Raw genomic sequence first — 24,053 nt, 5'->3', positions numbered from 1 at the left:
CAGACGCTTAACCAAAAGAGCCACCCAGGTACCTCTAGTTTATTATTTTTTTAAGATTATTTATTTATTTATTTGAGAGTGGGCTGGGAAGGGACAAAAAATCTGAAGCAGAATCTCTACTGAGCGCAGAGCCCAATGTGGAGCTCAATCCCATGACTAAGTGTGAACTCATGACTTGAACCATAACCAAGAGTCAGATGCTTAATCACCTGAGCCACCCAAGTACCACAAAACAATGATTTATTTTTTTAATGAAGTTACCAAGCTGCTGAATCTTAAGGCCTCAACAAATGTTGCACCTTAGTATTTTCATTGAACAATAAGACCTTCTATCTTGATTTCCTGGGAAATAGCAATTTTGTTTCTTTAGTTGTTTCCATATCCTGAACAGCCATGGCAAATGGTTTAACATGGTGGCTACTGCTTTGAGGGGATTTTAAGCAGATGAATTCTCTTTTCCCTCATAACAGCTGCTGGAATTCATCAAAAGTTCATCCATCCATCAAGACTTCTCTATCCTGGTGGGCCAGAATCCTGCTTTGGCTGCCAGGGCTTCAATCAGCTAAATATGCTATTCCTGAAATCTCATGGATATACTTTGTGTCATTTTTAAATATTTCCATAAGCAATGTTCTGAACAGATGATCTCCTCAGGTTTTACTTCTCTTGTTATGAAGTCTTTAACAAAGTCCAAAAAGTAGATTGCTATAAGTTTATTGTAGGTTTCAAGAAAATCATTTAACTGTTTGGTCTGATCAGATTCTGGTAATTGTGCTGCCATATGCTTTTGGTATGTTTATACCTTTTCTAATGCATGAATTTCCTTATTTTTTTTGGAAAATTAGTTCTCCAAACTTTGTTTGAATGTCTCCAATGAGGCCTGATTTCTTACTGGAGCATAGGCTCTCATATCCTATACCCATGAGAGGCTGGGAGGCTTCCTGACAATCCAAGTACAGACAGAGAGTCTGGGTCAGGATAAGTGCTACAGTGGCTAGATGGTTAGACTTTCTTGCCATGGCCAAAGGAAATTTTTTACTCCACTATATTTTTCTACTGCAGGGTAAATATTAATATTTGTATTAGGTATCTTATACCTAGCCACTTTGATACATCTTCATAGTTTAAACGCTCTCAGATGAGTACCTTGGATTTTCCTAGATAGCCAAACAAGTCAACTAAAAAATAATCGCAAGTGAAATATTATGCCTCTTTCATTATTTTTGCTTTTTCACCGGCTTTCACTACCATCTGAGTACTATAGCTTAATAGTGGTAACAGAGGCCGTCCTTGACGTGTCTTTGGCCTAATTGGTGGAATGGGATGCTTATATTCAAAGTTTTCTAGACAGGTATTATTTAAAAGTGTAGAATGAAGGCTCCACAGGTATTTAGTCAAAAATTTCATTTATATAAAGACATTCCATGGGCAAAGAAGAGAAAAAAACCTAAGGAGTTGCTGAAGATACAAATGAAAAAGAATCTCTAGAAAGAGAAATTGAGAAACTCAGACAAATTAGACTAGCAGAATTTCCTTTAAAAAAATTATGCTGAGTAAAATAAGTCAATCGGAAAAGGACAAACATTATATGGTCTCATTCATTTGGGGAATATAAATATTAGTGAAAGGGAATAAGGGGAAAGGAGAGAAAATGAGTGAACATATCAGTGAGGGTGACAAAACATGAGAGACACCTAACTCTGGGAAATGAACAAGGGGTAGTGGAAGGGGAAGTGGGCGGGGGGTTGGGGTGACTGGGTGATGGGCACTGAGGGGAGCACTTGGCGGGATGAGCACTGGGTGTTATGCTATATGCTGGCAAATTGAACTCCAATAAAAAATTTTTTTTAATTTACCTAAGGACACATGGAAAAATATTAGTGTCTCATGTAGAAAGCAACTTGGAATTTTCTTATTTTTGTCTTATTGGATTTTACTCCCTCTTTCTAGATTTTCTTGAAATAAATACTCTTTAAAATCAGAACAAATATTAATGAGCATTTTTATGACCTGGAAACTAGGGAAGAATCTGACTTGATGAAGTTGCCCTTCACATCTCTCCAACTGCTTCTCCACACCCCGTCCACAGAGGCACAGAGATGGAAACAAAGAACTATAGCAGCGAATCAGGCTTTGTCCTCCTGGGCATCTCTTCCAGTCCTCAGCTACAGAAACCACTCTTTGCCATCTTCCTCATCATGTACCTGGTCACTGTCGTGGGCAATGTACTCATCATCTTGGTTATCCAGTCTGACTCCCGGCTCCATACTCCTATGTACTTTTTCCTCAGCAACTTGTCCTTCACAGATATCTGCTTCACAACAGTGATTGTGCCCAACATGCTGGCAAACCTACTATCAGAGACCAAGGTTATCTCCTTTGTGGGTTGCCTGATCCAGATGTATTTCTTCATGGCCTTTGCAAACACTGACAGTTACCTTCTGGCCTCTATGGCCATAGATAGGCTGGTGGCCATCTGCAACCCCTTCCACTATGAAAGGGTCATGAACCCACGGCGTTGTCTCCTCATGCTGCTGGGCTCTTGCACCATCTCCCACCTGCACTCCCTGCTCCGAGTGCTACTCATGTCCCGCCTGTCCTTCTGTGCCTCTCATGTCATTAAGCACTTTTTTTGTGATACCCAACCTGTACTAAAGCTATCCTGCTCTGACACATCCTCCAACCAGATTGTGGTCATGACTGAGACCCTGGCCGTCATCACAACCCCCTTCCTGTGCATCCTCTTCTCCTACCTGCGAATCATCATCACTGTGCTCAGAATTCCCTCTGCAGCTGGGAAGTGGAAGGCCTTCTCTACCTGTGGCTCCCACCTCACTGTAGTGGCTTTGTTCTATGGGAGTGTCATCTATGTCTACTTTAGGCCCCTGTCCATGTACTCAGTGGTGAAGGACCGGGTAGCCACAGTTATGTACACAGTAGTGACACCCATGCTGAACCCCTTCATCTATAGCCTGAGGAACAAAGATATGAAGAGGGGTTTGATTAAATTAAGGGACAGAATTCACTCATAGAAAGAGCAAATAGAGAGTGCTTGGGTGGCTCAGTCAGTTAAATGCCTGCCTTCGACTCAAGTAATAATCCCAAGGTCCTGGGATCATGCCCTGCATTGGGCTCCCTGCTCTGAGGGGAGCCTGCTTTTCCCTCTTCCTCTGCCTGCCACTCCCCCTCCCTGCCTATGCGTTTTCTCTTGCTCTGTCAAAATAAATAAATAAAATATTTTTAAATAGAAAGAGAAAATAAATGGAACACTATCATTAGGAGGTGACCTAAGGGATGATCACATTATCTTTCCCATCTACCCATTTGTCACATGGCACCCAAAGAGATCATAAAAGATATTGTGGAAAGCAATAAGAGCCTTGACTGGAAGCTAGAACAGTTAGTTTCTATCAACAACATTGACCAATTACATGTGCAATCCCAGGCCAAGTACTGACTGAATCCACATTTCAGGGAAAACATTTCTGCCAGCTATATAAATAAAGTATCTTGAAGTGGAATAAAGCTAAGCCTCTTCTATGGGTTTGACTTTCTCTATTACTCAAGAAAGTACAAAGTCTTTCTAGTCTTTGAGAATAAGAATTCTCAAAGTTTTGAGAATAAGAAACACAGGAATTTGGTAGGAAATTGGGAAAGATTTCTTGGAATAATGACCTAAGATTGTCTTTAAGGATGGATTGATTTTGAAAGATAAAAGTTCAATAGGAAAGGGGCAGATCACTGCAAATAGTTTAAACCACACAAGGGGAAGAGACATAAACACTACAATGTGTTTGAGGGACAGTAGAAAGCCCTGTGAGGCTTGTTCAGTTTAAGAACAGAGAGAATAAGGCTAGAGAGATGAAAGAATCTACAAAGCAGATTTAGTGCCCACTCCAACACTAAGAAGTCCTCACAAAGAAATCTCAGCCCTTGACTACTTTTTTTTCCCTTCCCCCTTGCTTCTGCCTTTGGCCACATGGCCATGATCCTCACTGAAATGCCCTTTTTATCCTGGGGCAAAAAAGCAATGTGTGTCAGTCAGGATAAGCTAGGTTGTGCTGAGGAAACAAACAATGTCAAAATCCTTGGACCTTGATTATGAAAGATGTATTTCTTATTGACACTGCATGTTCACCACTGAAAAGCATGAGGGTGCTGCTCATCTTAAACAGGCACCAAAGCTGATGGAGTAGACACCATTTTAAACACTAATCATGACTCCATCAGAAGTTGAGGAAAACTTGAAGATTTTGCACTGGCGTCTAAATACTCTGGTCTAGATGTGATTCATGTCACTGTGGCCACCACTCATTTTCAACAACTAATCTCACAACCCATCCCAAACACAAGGATCCCAACAGGCACAATTCAACAGTGCATCTGTCTTTTTGTTTTTTTGTTTTTGTTTTTGTTTTTGTTTTTGTTTTTTTTATTGGAGTTCAATTTGCCAACATATAGCATAACACCCAGGGCTCATCCCATCTTTCAAATGGGGACCCAAAATGATTGAATAAATGGATTTAATGACTTCTACACAACACTAATAGCACACGAATACACAAGTGTGAATTTGTTGCTTAATCAATTGTAGCTGATTATCAATTTCAATAATACAAATAACACAAGACTCTATACTGTCTGTGGAGTCCTGCCTAATATATCCTCAAGTTTGAACAACCTTTAGCTTGTATTAATCATAAGTTTGCTGAAGACAGGAACTTAACTTGAATATCAGACTTTTGGCCTTAACGATATAACCAGAGGTGTATGGTTGCCTAATGGAACACAGAGATACGTAGGGCCCCACATTAAGACCCCTGCCATTACTGCTACTGTGAACTGTCTAGTGGTCAGGAAGCAACCAGCAATCCAGGAAACAAACTCAAGTTGCACTTGCCTTCATATTGTACAAGCATGCCTGGCTTTTACCACTATCTCTCACCAGTCACTCAACTTTTGGGATGCTGGCCTACAAGGTCTGTACTCTTTCTACTTCCTCTATTCCTGTGCCATAGTTTTACCCAAGTATATGCAACCACCTTAAAAAGTGAATAATGCCTGGCATATAGGGAATACACAAATTCATTAATTATACCTTCAGTAAATTCTAAACATAAGTCAGTCATTCGGTTCCAGGAAACAAAACATATTTTTTTCTGGGTCCCCTCTGCCTTCAGTCCCAGACTCCTTTTTCTCAACAAGACATAATCACTAAGAAATCAAGGTCTTTGGGGTGCCTGGGTGACTCAGTTGGTTAAGTGTCTGGCATTGTGGGATTGAGTTCACATCGAGCTCCCTCCTCAGTGTGGATCTGCTTGTCCCTCTCCCCCTGCCCCTCTCTTATGCTCCTGCTCTTTCTCTTTCTCCCAAATAAATAAAGTCTTTTTTTAAAAAAAGAAATTAAGATATTTTAGGTATAATCCTACAGGTATTCCATAAAATACATGACAAGTGACTGTGAGATAACATGTTGGCATAAGTTACCAATCTGGCCCCCAGGTTAGTACCCGCATTCTCAGTCACAGCCAGAGTGCTGCTTCTGTCAGAATAGGAAGCATTTTCCACAGGATCTCATGCTATCCTTCAAAAGGGTAGGGTGATGTTGGCAGGTAGTATTGAAAAATTTAATCAAAGCTTTGCTATCCAAAGGAGCCTCGATGAATGTGGAAATTTGCTAATAAATATTGGTAAGAATGAAATAAATCCCTTCTGAAAGTACATAGTATCAGAGCAAAGGTCTAAGGAGGCTTTCTGAACACCTTGCCAGGTCAGGTGAGATACTTCTATCTGGCCCTTGGGGGTAGACCTGGAAATCCCTTCACAGCTGCTCCTCCCACCTTATAGATAGATACCTGCAAGGCTGGTGAATGGTGAATACAATAGTGCAATAATACTAGAATCATGTTCTTTAATGAGGAAACTGTGAAAGGAAATATGCTGGGTCCTTCTACTGCAAGCTCATTACATATATGTAAATATTGGAAATTTCACTCTACTGAGTTAAGAACAATTATTTCTTTGGACAAGTTCTGCCTACTTATCATAATGAGTGACATAAATAAGGAGAGGTATCAATCATGAATACTGAAGAGGACCTAGATAAGAGTGGAGTATTTTTGACATTGAAGAGTCTGATAGAGAAGGTATTAGCTAAGAAGACAGAAAAGGAGTAGTCAGATAATCCAAGAGTAGAATTCTCAAGAGATGAGGATATGGATATATAAGCACACACACACAGAGCAGAATAATCTCCTCCCAGCCAAGCAATCTCCAGGAAATTTCCATCAGAACTTACACATGAAAGAAAGAAATGAGCTAGTTAGGATGAACTTGGTTTGCAATGTTAAATACAAACACTTGTCCAGAACCATTGCATTCCCTGAATAGAAAATGTGTTCTGAAGGTCATTGTTTCTGGATATAACAGGAATTTCAGACACATGCCATAAGGTAGTTCTTAGGGGCATACCCAGAAACTCAGATCATCTGAGCCAGAGTCCTACTGATCTGCATCATAGGTAACCCTAGGCTTGCTGCACAAGACATAAATAATCAGAGTTTAATGGAACTGAGGATGTTCAAAAGATGAAGGTGAAACAAGCCAGTTCCCCATTGGCATAAAGAATTTGAGGACCTGGTAAAACTACTTTGACCATCATCAGCTCTCAGATTCCTGCCAGAATACCTTAGGGTTTTTAGATCCCCTTATCCAATCCATCCACCACCAAGCCCTGCCCTAACCCAACAAACACCTGCCCCTTGTTAGGGAGGTGGGATAACTGTTACTTAAATCAGAGGCAGCCTAGCAGTCAGAAACCAGGTAAGGAACCATAAGAAGGGCTCCCACTCCAGCACCAACCTAACAGTCACTCTGGTAAGTCAGAGGACTACTCTGCCTCACTTTGAAGTTGAGGACAGTTACCCATACACAGGGCCACCCTGGAGCCGCTGTAAACTGAGAACCTGAGATCAGGTGGAGCTTGTGAACTGAAGCACTGTACACAACAGAAAAGACTGGATCAGGTGATGGAATAACATCTTTGCATCCACCCCCCCCCTTGTAACAATAAAATCATGTCTAGCTATTTTTAAATATATATCTTTCAGTATGTGAGTGAATAAATGAACAACGTTATATCCAGACAATGACATTTAGTACAAACAATAAATGAGCTTAAAGTCTGGAAAACACATGGAGAAAACTTAAATGGATATTACTTAATGAATGAAGTCAGTCTGAAAAGGCTCAATGCTATATGATTCCATTATATGAAATTCTGGAAAAGGTAAACCGTGGAGATAGTAAAACATCTCTGGTCACCAGGGCATAGGTGGAAGGGAGAAACGAATAGGCAAAACACCAAGGACTTTAAGGACTGGGAAACTATATATATATGAGAAACTATCATATTCTTTTTTTTCTTTTTTTTTATTGGAGTTCTATGTGTCAACATATAGCATAACACCCAGTGCTCATCCCGCCAAGTGCCCCCCCTCAGTGCCCATCACCCAGTCACCCCAACCCCCCACCCACTTCCCCTTCCACTACCCCCTGTTCACTTCCCAGAGTTAGTGTCTCTCATGTTTTGTCACCCTTACTGATATTTTCACTCATTTTCTCTCCTTTCCCTTTATTCCCTTTCACTATTTTTTATATTCCCCAAATGAATGAGAACATATAATGTTTGTCCTTCTCTGATTGACTTATTTCACTCAGCATAATACGCTCCAGGTCCATCCACGTCGAAGTAAATAGTGGGTATTTGTCGTTTCTAATGACTGAGTAATATTCCATTGTATACATAGACCACATCTTCTTTATCCATTCATCTTTTGATGGATACCGAGGCTCCTTCCACAGTTTGGCTATTGGGGACATTGCTGCTAGAAACATCGGGGTGCAGGTGTCTCGGTTTTTCACTGCATCTGTATCTTTGGGGTAAATCCCCAGCAGTGCAATTGCTGGGTCGTAGGGCAGGTCTATTTTTAACTCTTTGAGGAACCTCCACACAGTTTTCCAGAGTGGCTGCACCAGTTCACAGTCCCACCAACAGTGTATGAGGGTTCCCTTTTCTCCACATCCTCTCCAACATTTGTTGTTTCCTGCCTTGTTAATGTTCCCCATTCTCACTGGTGTGAGGTGGGATCTCATTGTGGTTTTGATTTGTATTTCCCTGATGGCAAGTGATGCAGAGCATTTTCTCATGTGCATGTTGGCCATGTCTACGTCTTCCTCTGTGAGATTTCTCTTCATGTCTTTTGCCCATTTCATGATTGGATTGTTTGTTTCTTTGCTGTTGAGTTTAAGAAGTTCTTTATAGATCTTGGAAACTAGCCCTTTATCTGATACGTCATTTGCAAGTATCTTCTCCCATTCTGTAGGTTGTCTTTGAGTTTTGTTGACTGTATCCTTTGCTGTGCAAAAGCTTCTTATCTTGATGAAGTCCCAATAGTTCATTTTTGCTTTTGTTTCTTTTGCCTTCGTGGATGTATCTTGCAAGAAGTTACTGTGGCCGAGTTCAAAAAGGGTGTTGCCTGTGTTCTCCTCTAGGATTTTGATGGAATCTTGTCTCACATTTAGATCTTTCATCCATTTTGAGTTTATCTTTGTGTATGGTGAAAGAGAGTGGTCCACTTTCATTCTTCTGCATGTGGATGTCCAATTTTCCCAGCACCATTTATTGAAGAGACTGTCTTTTTTCCAGTGGATAGTCTTTCTAAACTATGGATTTGAGTGATGATGATGTGTCAGTGGAGTTAATCAATTACGCCAACTGTAGCATTCTTGTAGGGGTATTGATAATTAGGGGATTTGGTGCATGTGTAGGGACTGCAAGTATGTAGGAACTCTATGTATGTAATAATTTTGCTGTGGTCCTGTACCTGCTCTGAATACCTTAAGTCCGCCAAAGGAAAAAAAATTTAAATATCAGGGAACAATCAACAAAACCCCCCAAAAAAGAATGATCCTTTTTAGGAAATGGGCAGAAAACACCATTTGCTTCGATGTAAATGGAACTGGAGGGTATCATGCTGCGTGAAATAGGTCAGTCGGAGAAGGACAATCATTATATGGTTTCACTCATGTGTGGAATATAAGACAGAGTGACGGGGATTATAAGGGAAAGGAAGGGAACCGAGTGGGAAAAATTAGAGAGGGAGACGAACCATGAGAGACTCCTAACTGGGAAACAAAGAAAGGATTGAGGAAGGGGAGGTGGGTGAGAGGATGGGGTAACTGGGTGATGGGCACTGAGGAGGGGACTTGATGGGAAGAGCACTGGGTGTTATACTATATGTTGGCACATTGAATTTAAATTAATCTCATAAGATTTTAATAAATCTTTTAAAAATTTTAAGATTATTTATTTATTTATTTATTCATGAGAGACACACCGAGAGAGGCAGAGACATAGGCAGAGGGAAAAGCAGGCTCCCCACGGGGATCCTGATGTGGGACTTGATCCCAGGACCCCAGGATCATGACCTGAGTCAAAGGCAGATGCTCAACCACTGAGCCACCCAGGCTTCCCCCCCAAATTTTTTTTAAATTTTAAAAAAATATAAAATAGGCAGAAGACATAAAGAGATGTTTCCAAAGATGAAATACAGATGGCCAACAGACACATGAAAAGATGCTTAACATCATTGATCTGGGAAATGCAAATCAAAATTACAATAAGATATCACCTCAAACATGTCAGAATGGTTATAAACAACAACACAAGAAACAACAGGTGTTGGTGATGATGTGGAGAATGGGAATCCTGTTGCACTATGGGTAGGAATGCAAACTGGTACAACCAGCATGGAGGTACCGCAAAAGGTTAATAATAGAGCTGCCCTATGATCCAGCTTTGTACTAGTAGGTATTTATCCAAAGAAAACTAATTCCAAGGGAAACATATACCCTGATTTCTATAGCAGCATTATCAGCAATAGCCAAAATATGAAAACACTCCAAGTAACTTCCACTGATGAATGGTATATATGTATATACCACCTCATATATATATATGATTTTATATATATAATTTTATTTTACATATATATAAAAGAGATTATATATATTATATATATAATGGATTACTACTCAGTCATCAAAGAGAATGAGATGTTTCCATTTACAACAACATGGATGGTGCTAGAGAGTGTTATGCTTAGGGAAGTAAGTCTGTCAGAGAATCACAAATACCATATGATTTCACTCACATGTGGAATTTAACAAACCAAACAATCGAGCAGAGGAAAAAGAGAGAGAGAGGCAAACCAAGAAACAGACACTTAACTATAGAGAACAAACTGATGGTTACTAGAGAAGAGGGATGGGATGGGTTAAATAGGTGATGAGATTAAGGAGTATGCCTGTGGTGATGAGCACCAGGGGCTGTATGGAAGTGTTGAATCACTGAAACTAATATTACACTATATGTTTATTACCAGAATTAAAATAGAATATTTTTTCTATTCTATTAGAATAGATTTTATTATCTAAACCTGTGCAACGATGCAAAAGCTCACACACCCTGGAGGAGGTAGAGCCAGTGTCTGAATCTATTCATTCTGGTTCCAGAGCCTGTATCTTAATTTAATCCCTTTCCCATAATACTACACCTGCGCCTAGATACAGTCATGCATGCAGACAGAACTTCAGAGATGTCAGAGGCCATCTTCCTTCCAGGTAGGCACACATAAGCCTATGCACAGACACGCACGGGAACACATACATGAACAGAGAGCATGCATGTGTGCATGAAAACACATGTTCATGTACATAGTTCACATACATGTGAATCGAACACCTGCACCCTTGTTGCTACATTGCCCTAATTACCTTCCCCAAATATAAGACTATACCTCTAGAGCCCAGGTTCCCCAAGGCTCAGAGCTCAGTGAGGACATCAGATGTTCTTCTCTCTTGGGAAGACCACAGGGCCAATGCCCCCAGGGCTCTGGCATTAATGGAGGACAGGTCTCTGGGTCTCCCCTTCCATCACCAATATCCACTGTATTTAGAAGAGACAGCACTGTTCTGGAACTAGATCTGCACTTGCCCTGCCCTGCTTCCTCACAGATTCAGAGTCTGACCTCAACTCCCTGGCAGGCCCTGAGACTGGTCAGGACCCGGACTCTTCTCTGTCAAGCCCACAGGTAGGCAGGCTGAGGGGTCTTTGGGAACAGAGACTGGGGGTCAACCTCTTCATATGATCTTCCTCCCTTTTCTTCATCCTAGCTTCTCTCCGCCATCCCAAAAGCCAATAGATTTCACCTCTCTCTTTCTCTTCGTTCATATGTCACATATTTCCGGAGAACACACTCTGTGCAAGGCACTGGTCCCTGTCTTTAAAGGCTACAGCCCACATCATACCAACCAAGAGACTCAGAGTTATCTCTCCAAGAAACCAGGCCAGCAGGAAAACAAGTGAATGAGAAAGCTAGCATAATGCAGAGGATAAGAGCACGCTCTCTCAAGCTGGACTCCACCATCCTCTAGCTGTGTGGACTTATGTAAGTCACTTGGATTCCTTGTGCCTCACTTTCCTCATCTGTGAAAAGGAGTATTATAAAAACTAAATGACTTAATATATGTCAACTTCTTAAAGCAGTGTCTAGCACATGTAAGCACGATGTCACTGCTAACTATTCCATTACCCTCACGGAGAATACCTACAGGAAGGGGCTGCAATGAAGTGGATATCTCTGGTAGGAGACATCTGGATGAGGCACTGACAGCTCAGCAGAAAGACTCAAGAGACTGTGTTTCAGCAAAAGTCCCACTTTCCCACTCTAAGCACTTCTGGTCCATCAGAGGGATCCCAAGTGTATGTTGAGACAGATAGAAGACAATAATTCACACAAATGAATTGAGGAGGCATATTTCCAATGTCCACTTGCCTTGAAATCTATAATTTACCAACTGGGAATGGCTGACTTAAGTTCTAATATCATATAGGAGTGAAAACTAGGCATAAAGAAGAGATTTCAGAGAATCAAAAAGAGAAGGACCACACCAGGAAAGGGATCCCCAAGCAGGATGTCATCCATTCAAAGAGCTCATATTTGTTTGCCCCTCTGTTGGAGTGGGAAGAGGGTAATCAGGGAGAAGCTGGGTTCTAAAAACCTGGCCCAGGGCAGTCTAAGTTCAGGTATTGATGCTACAAAGGGAGAGAAGGGCTATTTTCTCATAATCTGACAGAGCTGAGGTCCAAAATCCCCTGCAACCATTCCTCTCTGAGGGGGAAGAAGATAGCTGAGTATAAGGCTTTATGGAATGGGAGGCAGTAAGAAAGAAGGAAAGTAAAAGATCCCAATGCATGGGGGCAAAGAAGGGAGTATGAGGACTGAGTCAGCAGAAGGTGTAAGTCCCTGGGAAGTAAGAGGACTTCTGTTGTAGAGGACACGCCAGCTTCATTCTCAACCACATGTTTATGGTTTGGGGAACAGCCATGATACTGCATCCTTTAGCATAGATAAAACACAATTTGAAACCAAACCTACCTGGGTTTGAGTCTCCGCTATGCCACTTAGCAGCTATGTGGCTCTCTGATCTTCAGTCCCTTTTTTTTAAAAGGGGGAAAGCAATGCTTCCAACAACACAGGGGTAGTATGAGGATTCAATGGACAAGGGCTAAGCCTAGAACCTTCCCAAGAAACTGTAGCTGAATTTTTCTCCAGCTGTCTTTGCTCATTCACAGGAGCAGGTGGGTGAATGGATGATGGGCATCTCTCATCAGTGCATCACATGCCAAGCACTTTGACTTCCTGTTTAGGAAAAGCATGCTTTGCTCCAAGTTTGTAGTCCCCTGTTTGATGTGGTTTGCAGCTAGAAGTACCCTGCATCGGTGGTGAGGAAGCAAGGGAGAGAATGAGATGACAAATGCCCACAAAGTAGAGAATTCCAGTAGAAAAGTTAAGAAATATAGAAATAGTTTCTACTTCCCATCTAACAAGGGAGTAAATACCATTGAAGGTGGGATAGCATAATTTAAAAGTCTTAGGAAGACCCTAGTCCCTCCTGGTCCTTCCTACCACTAACTGAGGACCAGTGCTATCATTAAACTGTCATTTCTCTAGCAGTCATGCTCACTATCTGTAGAAAGCTTCACCAGACCCTTTCATTTAACTCTCTTTTTTCAGCCAGGAACATAAAATGTTTTATTACTGAGCATCATAACTTTCAGTTACATGGTGTCCATCATATCAAAATGTGTTTGCTAATATTACCTCACTTACATAACAGGAAGGTAGAGAAATAATGTCTGTAAATACAAACTTAAGAAGGTACAGAAGCCATTGACGTTATGATGATTGCACTTTTGACAGAAATTAAAAAGCCATCCATATTTACTCTTAAATTGACTGTGAATCAAACTCCCCATGCTGCCTCTTATTCATCACAAGAGCCCTGATAAAGCCTCATTCTACCACCCCTTAGCTGGGTCAGGCAAAACCAGCATTCATGGGATACAGAGGCTAAGCTTTTTTTTTTTTTTTGGAATATAAAGATGAATTTATCTGGCAACAAAGATTTAAAAGATTTAAAATTACATTATATACTGATGTCACAAAGGGTTTATTTTATTATTATTTTTATGTATATTTTTAATTGGAGTTCAATTTGCCAACATATAGCATAACACCCAGTGCTCATCCCATCAAGTGCCCCGCTCAGTGCCCATCACCCAGTCACGCCATCCCCACTCACCCACCTCCCCTTCCACTACCCTTTGTTCGTTTCCCAGAGTTAGGAGTCTCTCATGCTTTATCACCCTCTCTGATTTTTCCCACTCATTTTCTCCTCTTTCCCCTATAATCCCTTTCACTATTTTTTATATTCACTGTATGAAAGGAGGCACAGGCACCTCATTTCTGATTTCTACTAATCTTTTTTATTAATACCGCATTTTCACATCAAAATCTCAGGATAAGCAAGATGTGTAGTTATCTGGCACTGGATAGCATGAGGATCCCTAACTCCACTAACTCTGGGGGCAGAAAACAAGTATGGCAAGTAAGTGGAGCTGACTTTCATCCATGAGACTCACAGACATAAAACACGGACTGCTCAACCAACTACAGTCAAAATCACTGACTTCTTTTCAGGTCTGCTTTTGAAAGTTTTCAGGGACCACCAGATGGGCAGGGTTCTTTTTTTAAAGTTTTTTTTAAATTTTTTTATTTTTTTATAAATTTATTTTTTATTGGTGTTCAATTTGCCAACATATAGAATAACACCCAATGCTCATCCCAGGGTTCTTTATCATTAGCTCTGTAGGTAAGTCTGCAGAGATTCCAGGGTCTGTGGTGCTTCTGCTGCTGCTGCTTTTTTTTAAACAGCAATTTTGGGGTATGACTGATATAAAAAAAGCCCTGCACATTATTTTTTAACTTTATTTATTTATTTATTTATTTATTTATTTATTTATTTATTTATTCATGAGAGATACACAGAGAGAGAGGCAGAGACATAGGTAGAGAGAGAGGCAGGCTCCATGCAGGGAGCCCAATGCGGGACTCAATCCTGGGACTCCCTTGGGACGAAGGCAGGCACTCAACTACTGAGCTACCTAGGCTTCCCAATCCTGCACATTATTAATGCAATTTAATGTGGTGATGGTATCACAGCTATATGCATATTGTCAAGGGACATTTGAGTGTCCAGATGATAGGAGGAGGCAGGACGGAAGGTAGAACCAGCACATCTTATTGATGGCTCTAAGGAGATGAAATGACTTGCCCAAGGCATAAGGAAACATACAATGTTATCCTATTCAGCTCAGTGGGAAAGAGGTTAACCACTGCCCCCTGAGAAATTTCTCCTAGATCTGGCAAATTCCAGGTACAAGCCCAAAGAGGATGAAATGGCTCCTCACGACCAGGGAAAATGATGTCCCAGCAGTGAGGCTGAAAGACATGGCGAAGGAGCTGGAGAAACAGTCCAGAGACTCAAATGAATACATGGCCCAACAGTGGGATGAAGAGTATGGGTCTCAGATTGGGGGTATCTATTAAAATGTTCAATGTTCACAAACTCCAACTCAGCATTCCACATTGCAGGATGTATTCCATACCTTAGAAACTGTCTCATGAGTGCACCACACAACCATACACACAAATATCCATTATAACACCAACTGTGGGGGCAAAGAATTATGGCTACACTGACCCCATTATTGTATATAGTATTTGTTGAAATCTATGGGGGTTAAAAAGCAACTTTGAAATATGCACACAACTCTAGCCCTCTGAAAACTGGAATCATAAGGAACTTTCACCTTTTTAATTATATAATTAATATAAAAAATATATGTCTAAAAAATGTATGTCTAGTATTTTTAAATATGAACAATAAAATAAAAACTGAAATACAGAAGGGTCTTCCCACTGCATCTCTTCAGTATCACTTCAGAAGGAAGTCACATACAGGCAACACACAAACCACAATAAACACAACATATTAAGAAATAATTTTTCCTTTACAAAAATGGGATTGTTATATATATATTATTCTGCAACCTGATTTGTCACTTAAAATATCATGGGTAGTAGTGTAACCTTGATAAATATAGCTTAGCAATAAACAGCTTCTGCTCTACCATCAGACTGCCGAATTAAAATCCCAGCTCTATGGGACGCTGGGTGGCTCAGTTGGTTTAGCATTTGACTTGATCTTTTTTTTTTTTTATTGGAGTTCAATTTGCCAACATATAGCATAACACCCAGTGCTCATCCCATCAAGTGCCCCCCTCAGTACCCGTGACCCAGTCACCCCAATCCTCCGCCCACCTCCCTTTCCACCACCCCTTGTTCGTTTCCCAGAGTTGGGAGTCTCTCATGTTCTGTCTCCCTTTCTGATATTTCCCACTCATTTTCTCTCCTTTCCCCTTTATTCCCTTTCACTATTTTTTATATTCCCCCAAACGAATGAGACCATATAATGCTTGTCCTTCTCCGATTGACTTATTTCACTCAGCATAATACCCTCCAGTTCTATCCACATCAAAGCAAATGGTGGGTATTTGTCATTTCTAATGGCTGAGTAATATTTCATTGTATACCTGACTCTTGATTTCAGCTCAGGTCATGATTTCAGGGTCACGGAATTGAACCCCAAGTCAGGCTAGTGCTCAGCAGCTAGTCTGCTTGAAATTCTCTCTCTTTCCTTAGCGCCTCTCCCCCCACACTCACATGCAAACACTCTCTCTCAAATAAATAAATAAATAAATAAATAAATAAATAAATAAATAAATAATTTTTTAAAAAGGCCAGATCTACTACTTACTAACTGTGGGATCTGGTCAGTTACTTAACTTTGCTAAGTTCTATTTTTATCTGATAAATTAAGGATAATAATAGGGCCTATCTCAGGACTTGGTGAAAATAAAATGATGAAAGACATGCTAAGCACTTAGCTCAGTGTGTGATGAAATGGCATGCTAATAAATGTTGGCTGCATGAGCCATATTATTTCTTTATTGAGTAAAGAGAATGCACTATAAATCGCTTTAATAATTCACCTATTGTGGATACTTACGATGCTTCTCCAAGGAGTGGTTAGTTGGTTTGTTTATATTCTTTTGTTTGGCATTAAAGCAATGATAAAATGAAAAGGTGCACATAATTTTGTGTACACACATATGACTCTTTCTAAAGGACAGATTTCTGTGAGTGAAATCATTCAATAAATAAATGTATATTTGATTCTGAGAAAGAGTACCACAAAGCATATAGTGATTACTCTCTCATTATCAGTATAGGTGAGGATCTTTTTCCTCACATATTGGATATTGTAAAAAAAAAAAACAAACTGTATTAACAACGAACTAGGGGAGGGGAGGGGGGGGGTGAATGGGTGATGGGCACTGAGGGGGACACTTAATGGGATGAGCACTGGGTGTTATTCTGTATGTTGGCAAATTGAACACCAATAAAAAATAAATTTATTATTAAAAAAATAAAAATAATAAAAAATTATGAACCCCCCCAAAAAAAATCTGATGGGTAAAAATTGTATTTTATTCTAATGTATATACATTATACATACATACACATTACATATACATACATATACACACACATTACATATACACATACATATACATTATACATTATACATCTTGGTTACTGAAGAATGAACATTTTCCCTGTTGCTTTTGGTACAGGCATTGAAGATACTTTTTTGAGTCATCAGTGTAAATTTAGCTTTACATATTATCTCTTTTTGGTGTAATTTTCAGTTTTGAGTACAATATTTTGTCATTATGCTTCTGCATCTTTTCTCCTTGGAATGGCATCCCTATCCTGAGACCAGAAATACATACTGCTTTTTGGATAATAACTTATGGTTTGGATATTTTTACTTTTTAGTTTGTTCATTTATGTGGGATTTATTTCTATGTGTGTTAGATTGAAATCTAGCCTTAACTTTTCTAAAGTTAAGTTAAGTTAAAAATCAAATATCTTATTTAATAGTTCATCCAGAGCACTGGGTATTGTTCTGTATGTTGGTAAATTGAACACTAATAAAAAATTAATTTATAAAAAAAATAATAGTTCATCCATTTTTCATTGTTATGAAACAAATAGCATATACGAAGTTCCTCATAGTTCAAGATCTATATACATTTGTAAATACACGTATATGGGATTCTTTACATTGACCCTTTACTTGTTTTTTTCTGTGTGTACCATTATCTTATTGTTTTTCATTATTGTGTGCTTTGAGTTTTGGTTAGAAAACTTCTCAGTCATTATTCTAAGCTTTTCAAAATTATCTTGTTTCCCTGTAGCAATGTATGCCTCCAGATGAATTCTAGAATGATCTCAACTCCCATTAAAAATGCCCTTGGCACACTGAATGGTATTAATTGAGAAAATTGACTTCTTCAAGCTTTACCAAGATATAATGGATATGTAACATTGTGTAACTTTAAGGTGTACAAAATGATGACTTGATACACTTACATACTGTAAAATGATTGCCATACTACGGTTACCTAACACCTCCATCACCTCACAAAATGACCGTATCTTTTTGTGTGTGTTTCTTATACATCATATTGGTAAGGGACTTACATTGAAGGCTTTCTCTTCCAATATTTGAATGTTGAGAATGAGGACTTTGTAGTTTTTTAATCAGAAAAACTAATATATATTTTTAAAATTAACCACAGTAATGTAGGCCATTCATGGTAGTATTTCTATTTTGACTGGCATCCCTGAACCAAAAACATTAAACATCCAGATCATCTTAGCCAAACAAAAATGATTAAATAGACATGAAGCAGGTTTTGCTCTGAAGATTTAAGCAAGTCTCATTTGACTTCTGTGGATACCAAAGAGCACTAATGACATATGATGCTCACTTTTATCCTATCCCTATTACCACAGCTGCCACCTCTGCCCCTAAGAGTAGGACAGAATCCTTAGAATAGGATATCATTCATGGAGACCCCTTGTATGAAAGCATCCAGACTCAAGATGAGACCCAATAGCCTTTCCTCCTGAGACATGAAGGGGAAAAAAAGAGGATACAAAGTTGGTGAGGAAACAACCTAAGAATATTTAAAAGAGAATTGAGAAGAACTCATACACATTAGACTACCTAGAAGTTCCTCAAACACTTAGGATAGACCTTTACTTTCTTATTGAGAAAGCAGCTTGGAATTTTCTTCATTTATTCTATGTTGGATTTTGCTCTCCTTTCAGTAGTTTCTTTTTTTAGTAGTTTCTTTTTTATTATTATTTTTAAGATTTTATTTATTTATTCATGAGAAACACAGAGAGAGACAGAGACACAGGCAGAGGGAGAAGCAGGCTCCCTGCTGGAAGCCTGATGTGGGACCGGATCACAGGACCGCAGGGTCATGACCAGAGCCAAAGGCAGATGCTCAACCACTGAGCCACCCAGGTGCCCTCTTTTTTTTTTTTAATTTAAATTCAGTTATCCAACAAATAGTTGTTTCTTAAAGTAAATGTTCTTTAAAATTCTAGCAAAGCAGAGGGATTCTTTTCATAGGCTAGAGTTTGAAGAAGAATCTGACTTGATGAAGTTGCCCTTCACATCTCTCCAACTGCTTCTCCACACCCCGTCCACAGAGGCACAGACATGGAAACAAAGAACTATAGCAGCGAATCAGGCTTTGTCCTCCTGGGCATCTCTTCCAGTCCTCAGCTACAGAAACCACTCTTTGCCATCTTCCTCATCATGTACCTGGTCACTGTCGTGGGCAATGTACTCATCATCTTGGCTATCCAGTCTGACTCCCGACTCCATACTCCTATGTACTTTTTCCTCAGCAACTTGTCCTTCACAGATATCTGCTTCACAACAGTGATTGTGCCCAACATGCTGGCAAACCTACTATCAGAGACCAAGGTTATCTCCTTTGTGGGTTGCCTTATCCAGATGTAATTCTTCATGGCCTTTGCGAATACTGACAGTTACCTTCTGGCCTCTATGGCCATAGATAGGCTGGTGGCCATCTGCAACCCCTTCCACTATGAAAGGGTCGTGAACCCACGGCGTTGTCTCCTCATGCTGCTGGGCTCTTGCACCATCTCCCACCTGCACTCCCTGCTCCGAGTGCTACTCATGTCCCGCCTGTCCTTCTGTGCCTCTCATGTCATTAAGCACTTTTTTTGTGATACCCAACCTGTACTAAAGCTATCCTGCTCTGACACATCCTCCAACCAGATTGTGGTCATGACTGAGACCCTGGCCGTCATCACAACGCCCTTCCTGTGCATCCTCTTTTCCTACCTGCGAATCATCATCACTGTGCTCAGAATTCCCTCTGCAGCTGGGAAGTGGAAGGCCTTCTCTACCTGTGGCTCCCACCTCACTGTAGTGGCTTTGTTCTATGGGAGTGTCATCTATGTCTACTTTAGGCCCCTGTCCATGTACTCAGTGGTGAAGGACCGGGTAGCCACAGTTATGTACACAGTAGTGACACCCATGCTGAACCCTTTCATCTATAGCCTGAGGAACAAAGATATGAAGAGGGGTTTGATTAAATTAAGGGACAGAATTCACTCATAGAAAGAGCAAATAGGTGGAACACCTTAATTGGGAGGTGACCTAAAAAATGATCACATAGATTATCTTTCCCTCTTACCTATTTGTAACAGGGCACCCAAAGAGGCCATAGAAGATAGTATTTAAAAGCAATAAGAGCCTTGACCTAGAAGCTAGAACAGTTAGTTTCTCTTTTTTTACAGTGTAAAATGTTTTTATATAGCTATTTTATACAAAGTACTTTCAACCAAATATAAAAATAATTTTATAAATAAGTTATATTTCTATGATGAAGCTTAAAGAGGCTGGGGATGCTGTGAAAACAAATGACTTTTGGGGGTACATCAAATACTAAAATAAGCAATAAGCTCAAAGACAAAAGTATTAGCAACTTTCTCTCCTAACTTCTGTTTTATATAGCATAAAACATGAGTTGCTAAACATGAAGGAAACGGGGTATTGAGGATTTAAATACATTTAAATATATTTCAACTTCATTTGCTATGTTCCAACATGTTCTATGTACCCTATTTGGCTTTAGTTTGGTGACAGGGGTGATTTGAAGTGGTGAGATCTAGAAGAATTCCAATAGACCAGCTGTACCCAGGAAAAAGAATTACTAATGTTCCCAAGTAGCTGACTTAGGGGAGATTGGGGGAAAGGGTTCGGGTTTCTATCAATGACCTTGACCAATTACATGTGCAAACACAGGCCAAGTGCTGCCTGGAATCCACGTTTCAGAAAAACCATTTACCACCCATATAAATGAAGCTATCTTGAAGTTGAATAAAGCTATCTCCAAATACCTCTTTTATGAGTTTGACTTTCCCTAGTACTCAAGAAAGTCTTCTTGGTTTTGAGAATAAGAAGATACAGGAACTTGTAGGGAATTGGGAAAGACCTCTTGGAATAATGATCTAAGATTATCCTTAAGGATGGATTGATTTGGACAGACGAAATTTCAATACAGCAGGTAATGGGCAGAACATTGCAAATAATCTGAACCACATAAATAGGAAGAGGCATAAAGACTACAATGTGTTGAGGGATAGTGGAAAGCCCTGTGAGGCTTGTTCAGTTTGAGAACAGAGAGAATAAGACTGAAAAGACAGAAGAATCTTCAAAGCAGATTTACAAAGAGTCCTCACAGAGAAATCTCAACACTTGACTCCTTTTCTCTTCCCCCTTGCTTCTCCCCTTAGCCACATGGCCATGATCCTCACTGAAATTCCCTTTATATCCTGGAAAAAAGCAATGTGTCAGGATAAGCTAGGTTGTATGAGGAAACGATGTCAAAATCCTTGAACCTTGATACCAAAGATTTCATATTGACATTGCATGTTCACCACTGAAAAGCATGAGAGTGCTGCTTATTTTAAACACTTAGGACCAAAGCTGATAGAGCAGATACAATTGTAAATATTAATCATCACTCTCTCAGAAGCTGAGCAAAACTTGAAGATTTTGCACTGGCATCTAAATTCTTTGGTCTAGATGTCACTCACCACTTGTGACCACAACCCCTTGTCAACAAGTAATCTCCTAAATTCCCTAAAGTTCACACTAAAGGGAATACTAGATAACAAGAGACATGAGATATATGTTGTGCTGAAAGTGTTACAGATCTGTCCCCAAGGGGCACATGGATGGCTCAGTCGGTTAAGCATCTGCCTTCAGCTCAGGTCATGATCCCAAGATTCTGGTTTTTTTTTTGTGTGTGTGTGTGGTTTAGATTTTATTTCATCATCATAAACTGAACTCTGCAATCCAGCTAGACCTGGGGAAAGGAACCACGGAGCCCCCAGAACTGCAGTGAGAGTGCGGAGACTGGGCTATTCCAAGCAGGTGAGGGTGGAGGGGCGCTCTCCTGAGCTAAAGGAATGGTCTGGAAGTTCAGATAAAACAGGAGTTAGATTCATCAGATCTGTCCACAGTCAGCGATGGTGATCTTCTTGCTGGTCTTGCCATTCCTGGACCCGAAGCGCTCCATGGCTTCCACGATGTTCATGCCCTCCTTGACCTTGCCAAAGACCACATGCTTGCCGTCCAACACTCAGTCTTGGCGGTGCAGATGAAAAACTGGGAACTGTTTGTGTTGGGTCCAGCGTTGGCCATGGACAAGATGCCAGGCCCTGTGTGCTTCAGGATGAAGTTCTTGTCATCAAATTTCTCCCCGTAGATGGACTTGCTGCCAGTGCCATTGTGATGTGTGAAGTCCCCACCCTGGCACATAAATCCCGGGATAATCCTGTGAAAGCAGGAACCTTTGTAACCGAATCCCTTCTCTCCAGTACTCAGAGCCTTGATCCCAGAATCTTGGGATCAAGCCACATGTGGGGCTCTCTGCTCAGCAAGGGGCCTACTTCTCCTTCACCCCACCCCCTGCTTGTGCTCTCTCTCAAATAAATAAATATTAAAGAAAAAAATCTGTCCCCCAGTTGACTCCTAACTTTTTCAAGTCACAGCTAGAGTATTGTCTATCAAAAGAGGAGGCACTTTCTTTTTTTTTTTATTGGAGTTCAATTTGCCAACATATAGAATAACACCCACTGCTCATCCCATCAAGTGCCCCCCTCAGTGCCCATCACCCAGTCACCCCCACCCCCCGCCCACCACCCTTTCTACCACCACTTGTTTGTTTCCCAGAGTTAGGAGTCTCTCATGTTCTGTCTCCCTTTCTGATATTTCCCACTCATTTTTCAGGAGGCACTTTCCATAAGATATCCTACCACCCTTCAGAAGAAGTGAGCTGATGGGCAGATAATATCAAAGGACTTTAATCAAAGTTTTGCTCTCCAAACAAAAGATCCTAGGGTGAACTTGGAAATTTGCCAATAAATATTGGTAAGAATGAAATAAATCCCTTCTGAAAGTACGTATACTCAGAGCAAGGTCTAAGCAGCCCTTCTGCACATCCTGCCTAAATATGCTTCTCCATGGCCCTTGGGAGTGGCCCAGGAAACCTCTTGACAGCTCCTCCTCTCACCATATAGATAGATGTCTACAAGGCTAGTGAATACAATAGTGGAATAATAGTAGAAGCATGTTCTTTAATGAAGAAACTATGCAAGGAAATGTACTGGGTCCTTCTACTGCAACCTCATTACATATATGTAAATGCTGGAGATTTTGCTCAGTGTGAAACTAACAAAAATTTAGTTCTTTGAGCAAATTTTGCCTGTTAATCAGAGTGATATAAACTAGGAGGGGCATGAAATATGAATGCCAAGGAGGACCTAGGGAAGACTGCTGAGTATTTCTGACATTGAAAAGTCTGATAGAGAAGGTATTAGCAAAGAAGACAAAAAAAGAGTAGTCATATAATTCAAGAATATAAGAAGCTTCAAGAGGCTGTAATTGCTAACATAAAATATGAAGAGAGTTTAAGCAAAATAAGCCTGGAAGATTGTCCATTGACTTTAATGACATGAAGGTCATTAGTGACATTGTTAATGAAGCTGCAATGGAGGAATAGAAAGGAGACTGATGGGGATTAAGGACTCAGTTGTGGTTCTGTATACTTAGGATGAACAGTTTAAAAGGAAATAGGTAAAGTACCTCACTAGTAACATCAGAAAGAATAAGTTACTTATGAATAAACTCAACCAACAAGATGAAAGACTTAAATATTGGAAACAAAAACGTTTAATGAAACAAACTAAAGAAGGTCCCAAATAAATGGAAAAATCACCTGTTTATGGATTGGAAGACTAAGTATTGTTAAAATACCATTCTAACCAAAGTGATCTACAGATTCAATCCAATCCCTATTAAAGTCCTAAAGTTTCAGTGACATATACAGCAATAAATAAAGGAAATCTAAAATTCATATGAAAGTACAAAGAATCCCAAATAGCAAAACAGTCTTAGAATATAAAACAAAGTAGAATGCTTACATTTCATTTCAAAATATATTACAAAGCAACAATATCAAAATAGTATGGTCCTGGCGTAAAGACTAATGGAACAGAACAGAAAGCCAGATATAGACTCAAATCTATACAATCAACCAATTTTAAACAAAGGCATCAAAA

At 40.0% G+C, this 24,053-nt stretch overlaps 3 protein-coding genes and 1 pseudogene across 3 annotated transcripts; 2 read left to right on the top strand and 2 right to left on the bottom strand.

Annotated features, from left to right (window-relative positions):
- Positions 1–502: 502 nt before the first annotated feature.
- Positions 503–781, bottom strand: LOC112677120 (mitochondrial import inner membrane translocase subunit Tim9-like). Its single transcript, XM_035720939.1, is given in 1 exon segment — positions 503–781. A coding segment is annotated over 1 exon segment (279 nt).
- A 1,223-nt stretch (positions 782–2,004) lies between these two features.
- LOC112677084 (olfactory receptor 1L4) lies at positions 2,005–3,032 on the top strand. Its single transcript, XM_025474961.1, has one exon. The coding sequence runs from the start codon at positions 2,100–2,102 to the stop codon at positions 3,030–3,032; it is 933 nt and encodes a 310-aa protein (XP_025330746.1). The 5' UTR covers positions 2,005–2,099.
- Positions 3,033–19,018: 15,986 nt separating this feature from the next.
- LOC112677085 (olfactory receptor 1L4-like) lies at positions 19,019–20,043 on the top strand. The gene is given in 1 exon segment (XM_049113775.1): positions 19,019–20,043. A coding segment is annotated over 1 exon segment (933 nt). The 5' UTR covers positions 19,019–19,110.
- Positions 20,044–21,741: 1,698 nt separating this feature from the next.
- On the bottom strand, positions 21,742–22,317 carry LOC112677086 (peptidyl-prolyl cis-trans isomerase A-like; annotated as a pseudogene).
- Positions 22,318–24,053: the final 1,736 nt, after the last annotated feature.

Source organism: Canis lupus, chromosome 9 (assembly GCF_003254725.2).
Source record: "Canis lupus dingo isolate Sandy chromosome 9, ASM325472v2, whole genome shotgun sequence".
In the NCBI taxonomy this organism is placed as follows: Eukaryota; Metazoa; Chordata; class Mammalia; order Carnivora; family Canidae; genus Canis; species Canis lupus.
Note: the sequence above shows the minus strand (reverse complement) of the source record. Positions and strands in the feature narration are given on the sequence as shown.

Coding starts and splice junctions, on each gene's coding strand:
- LOC112677084 (XM_025474961.1), top strand. CDS start 2,100: ATGGAAACAAAGAACTATAGCAGCGAATCAGGCTTTGTCCTCCTGGGC.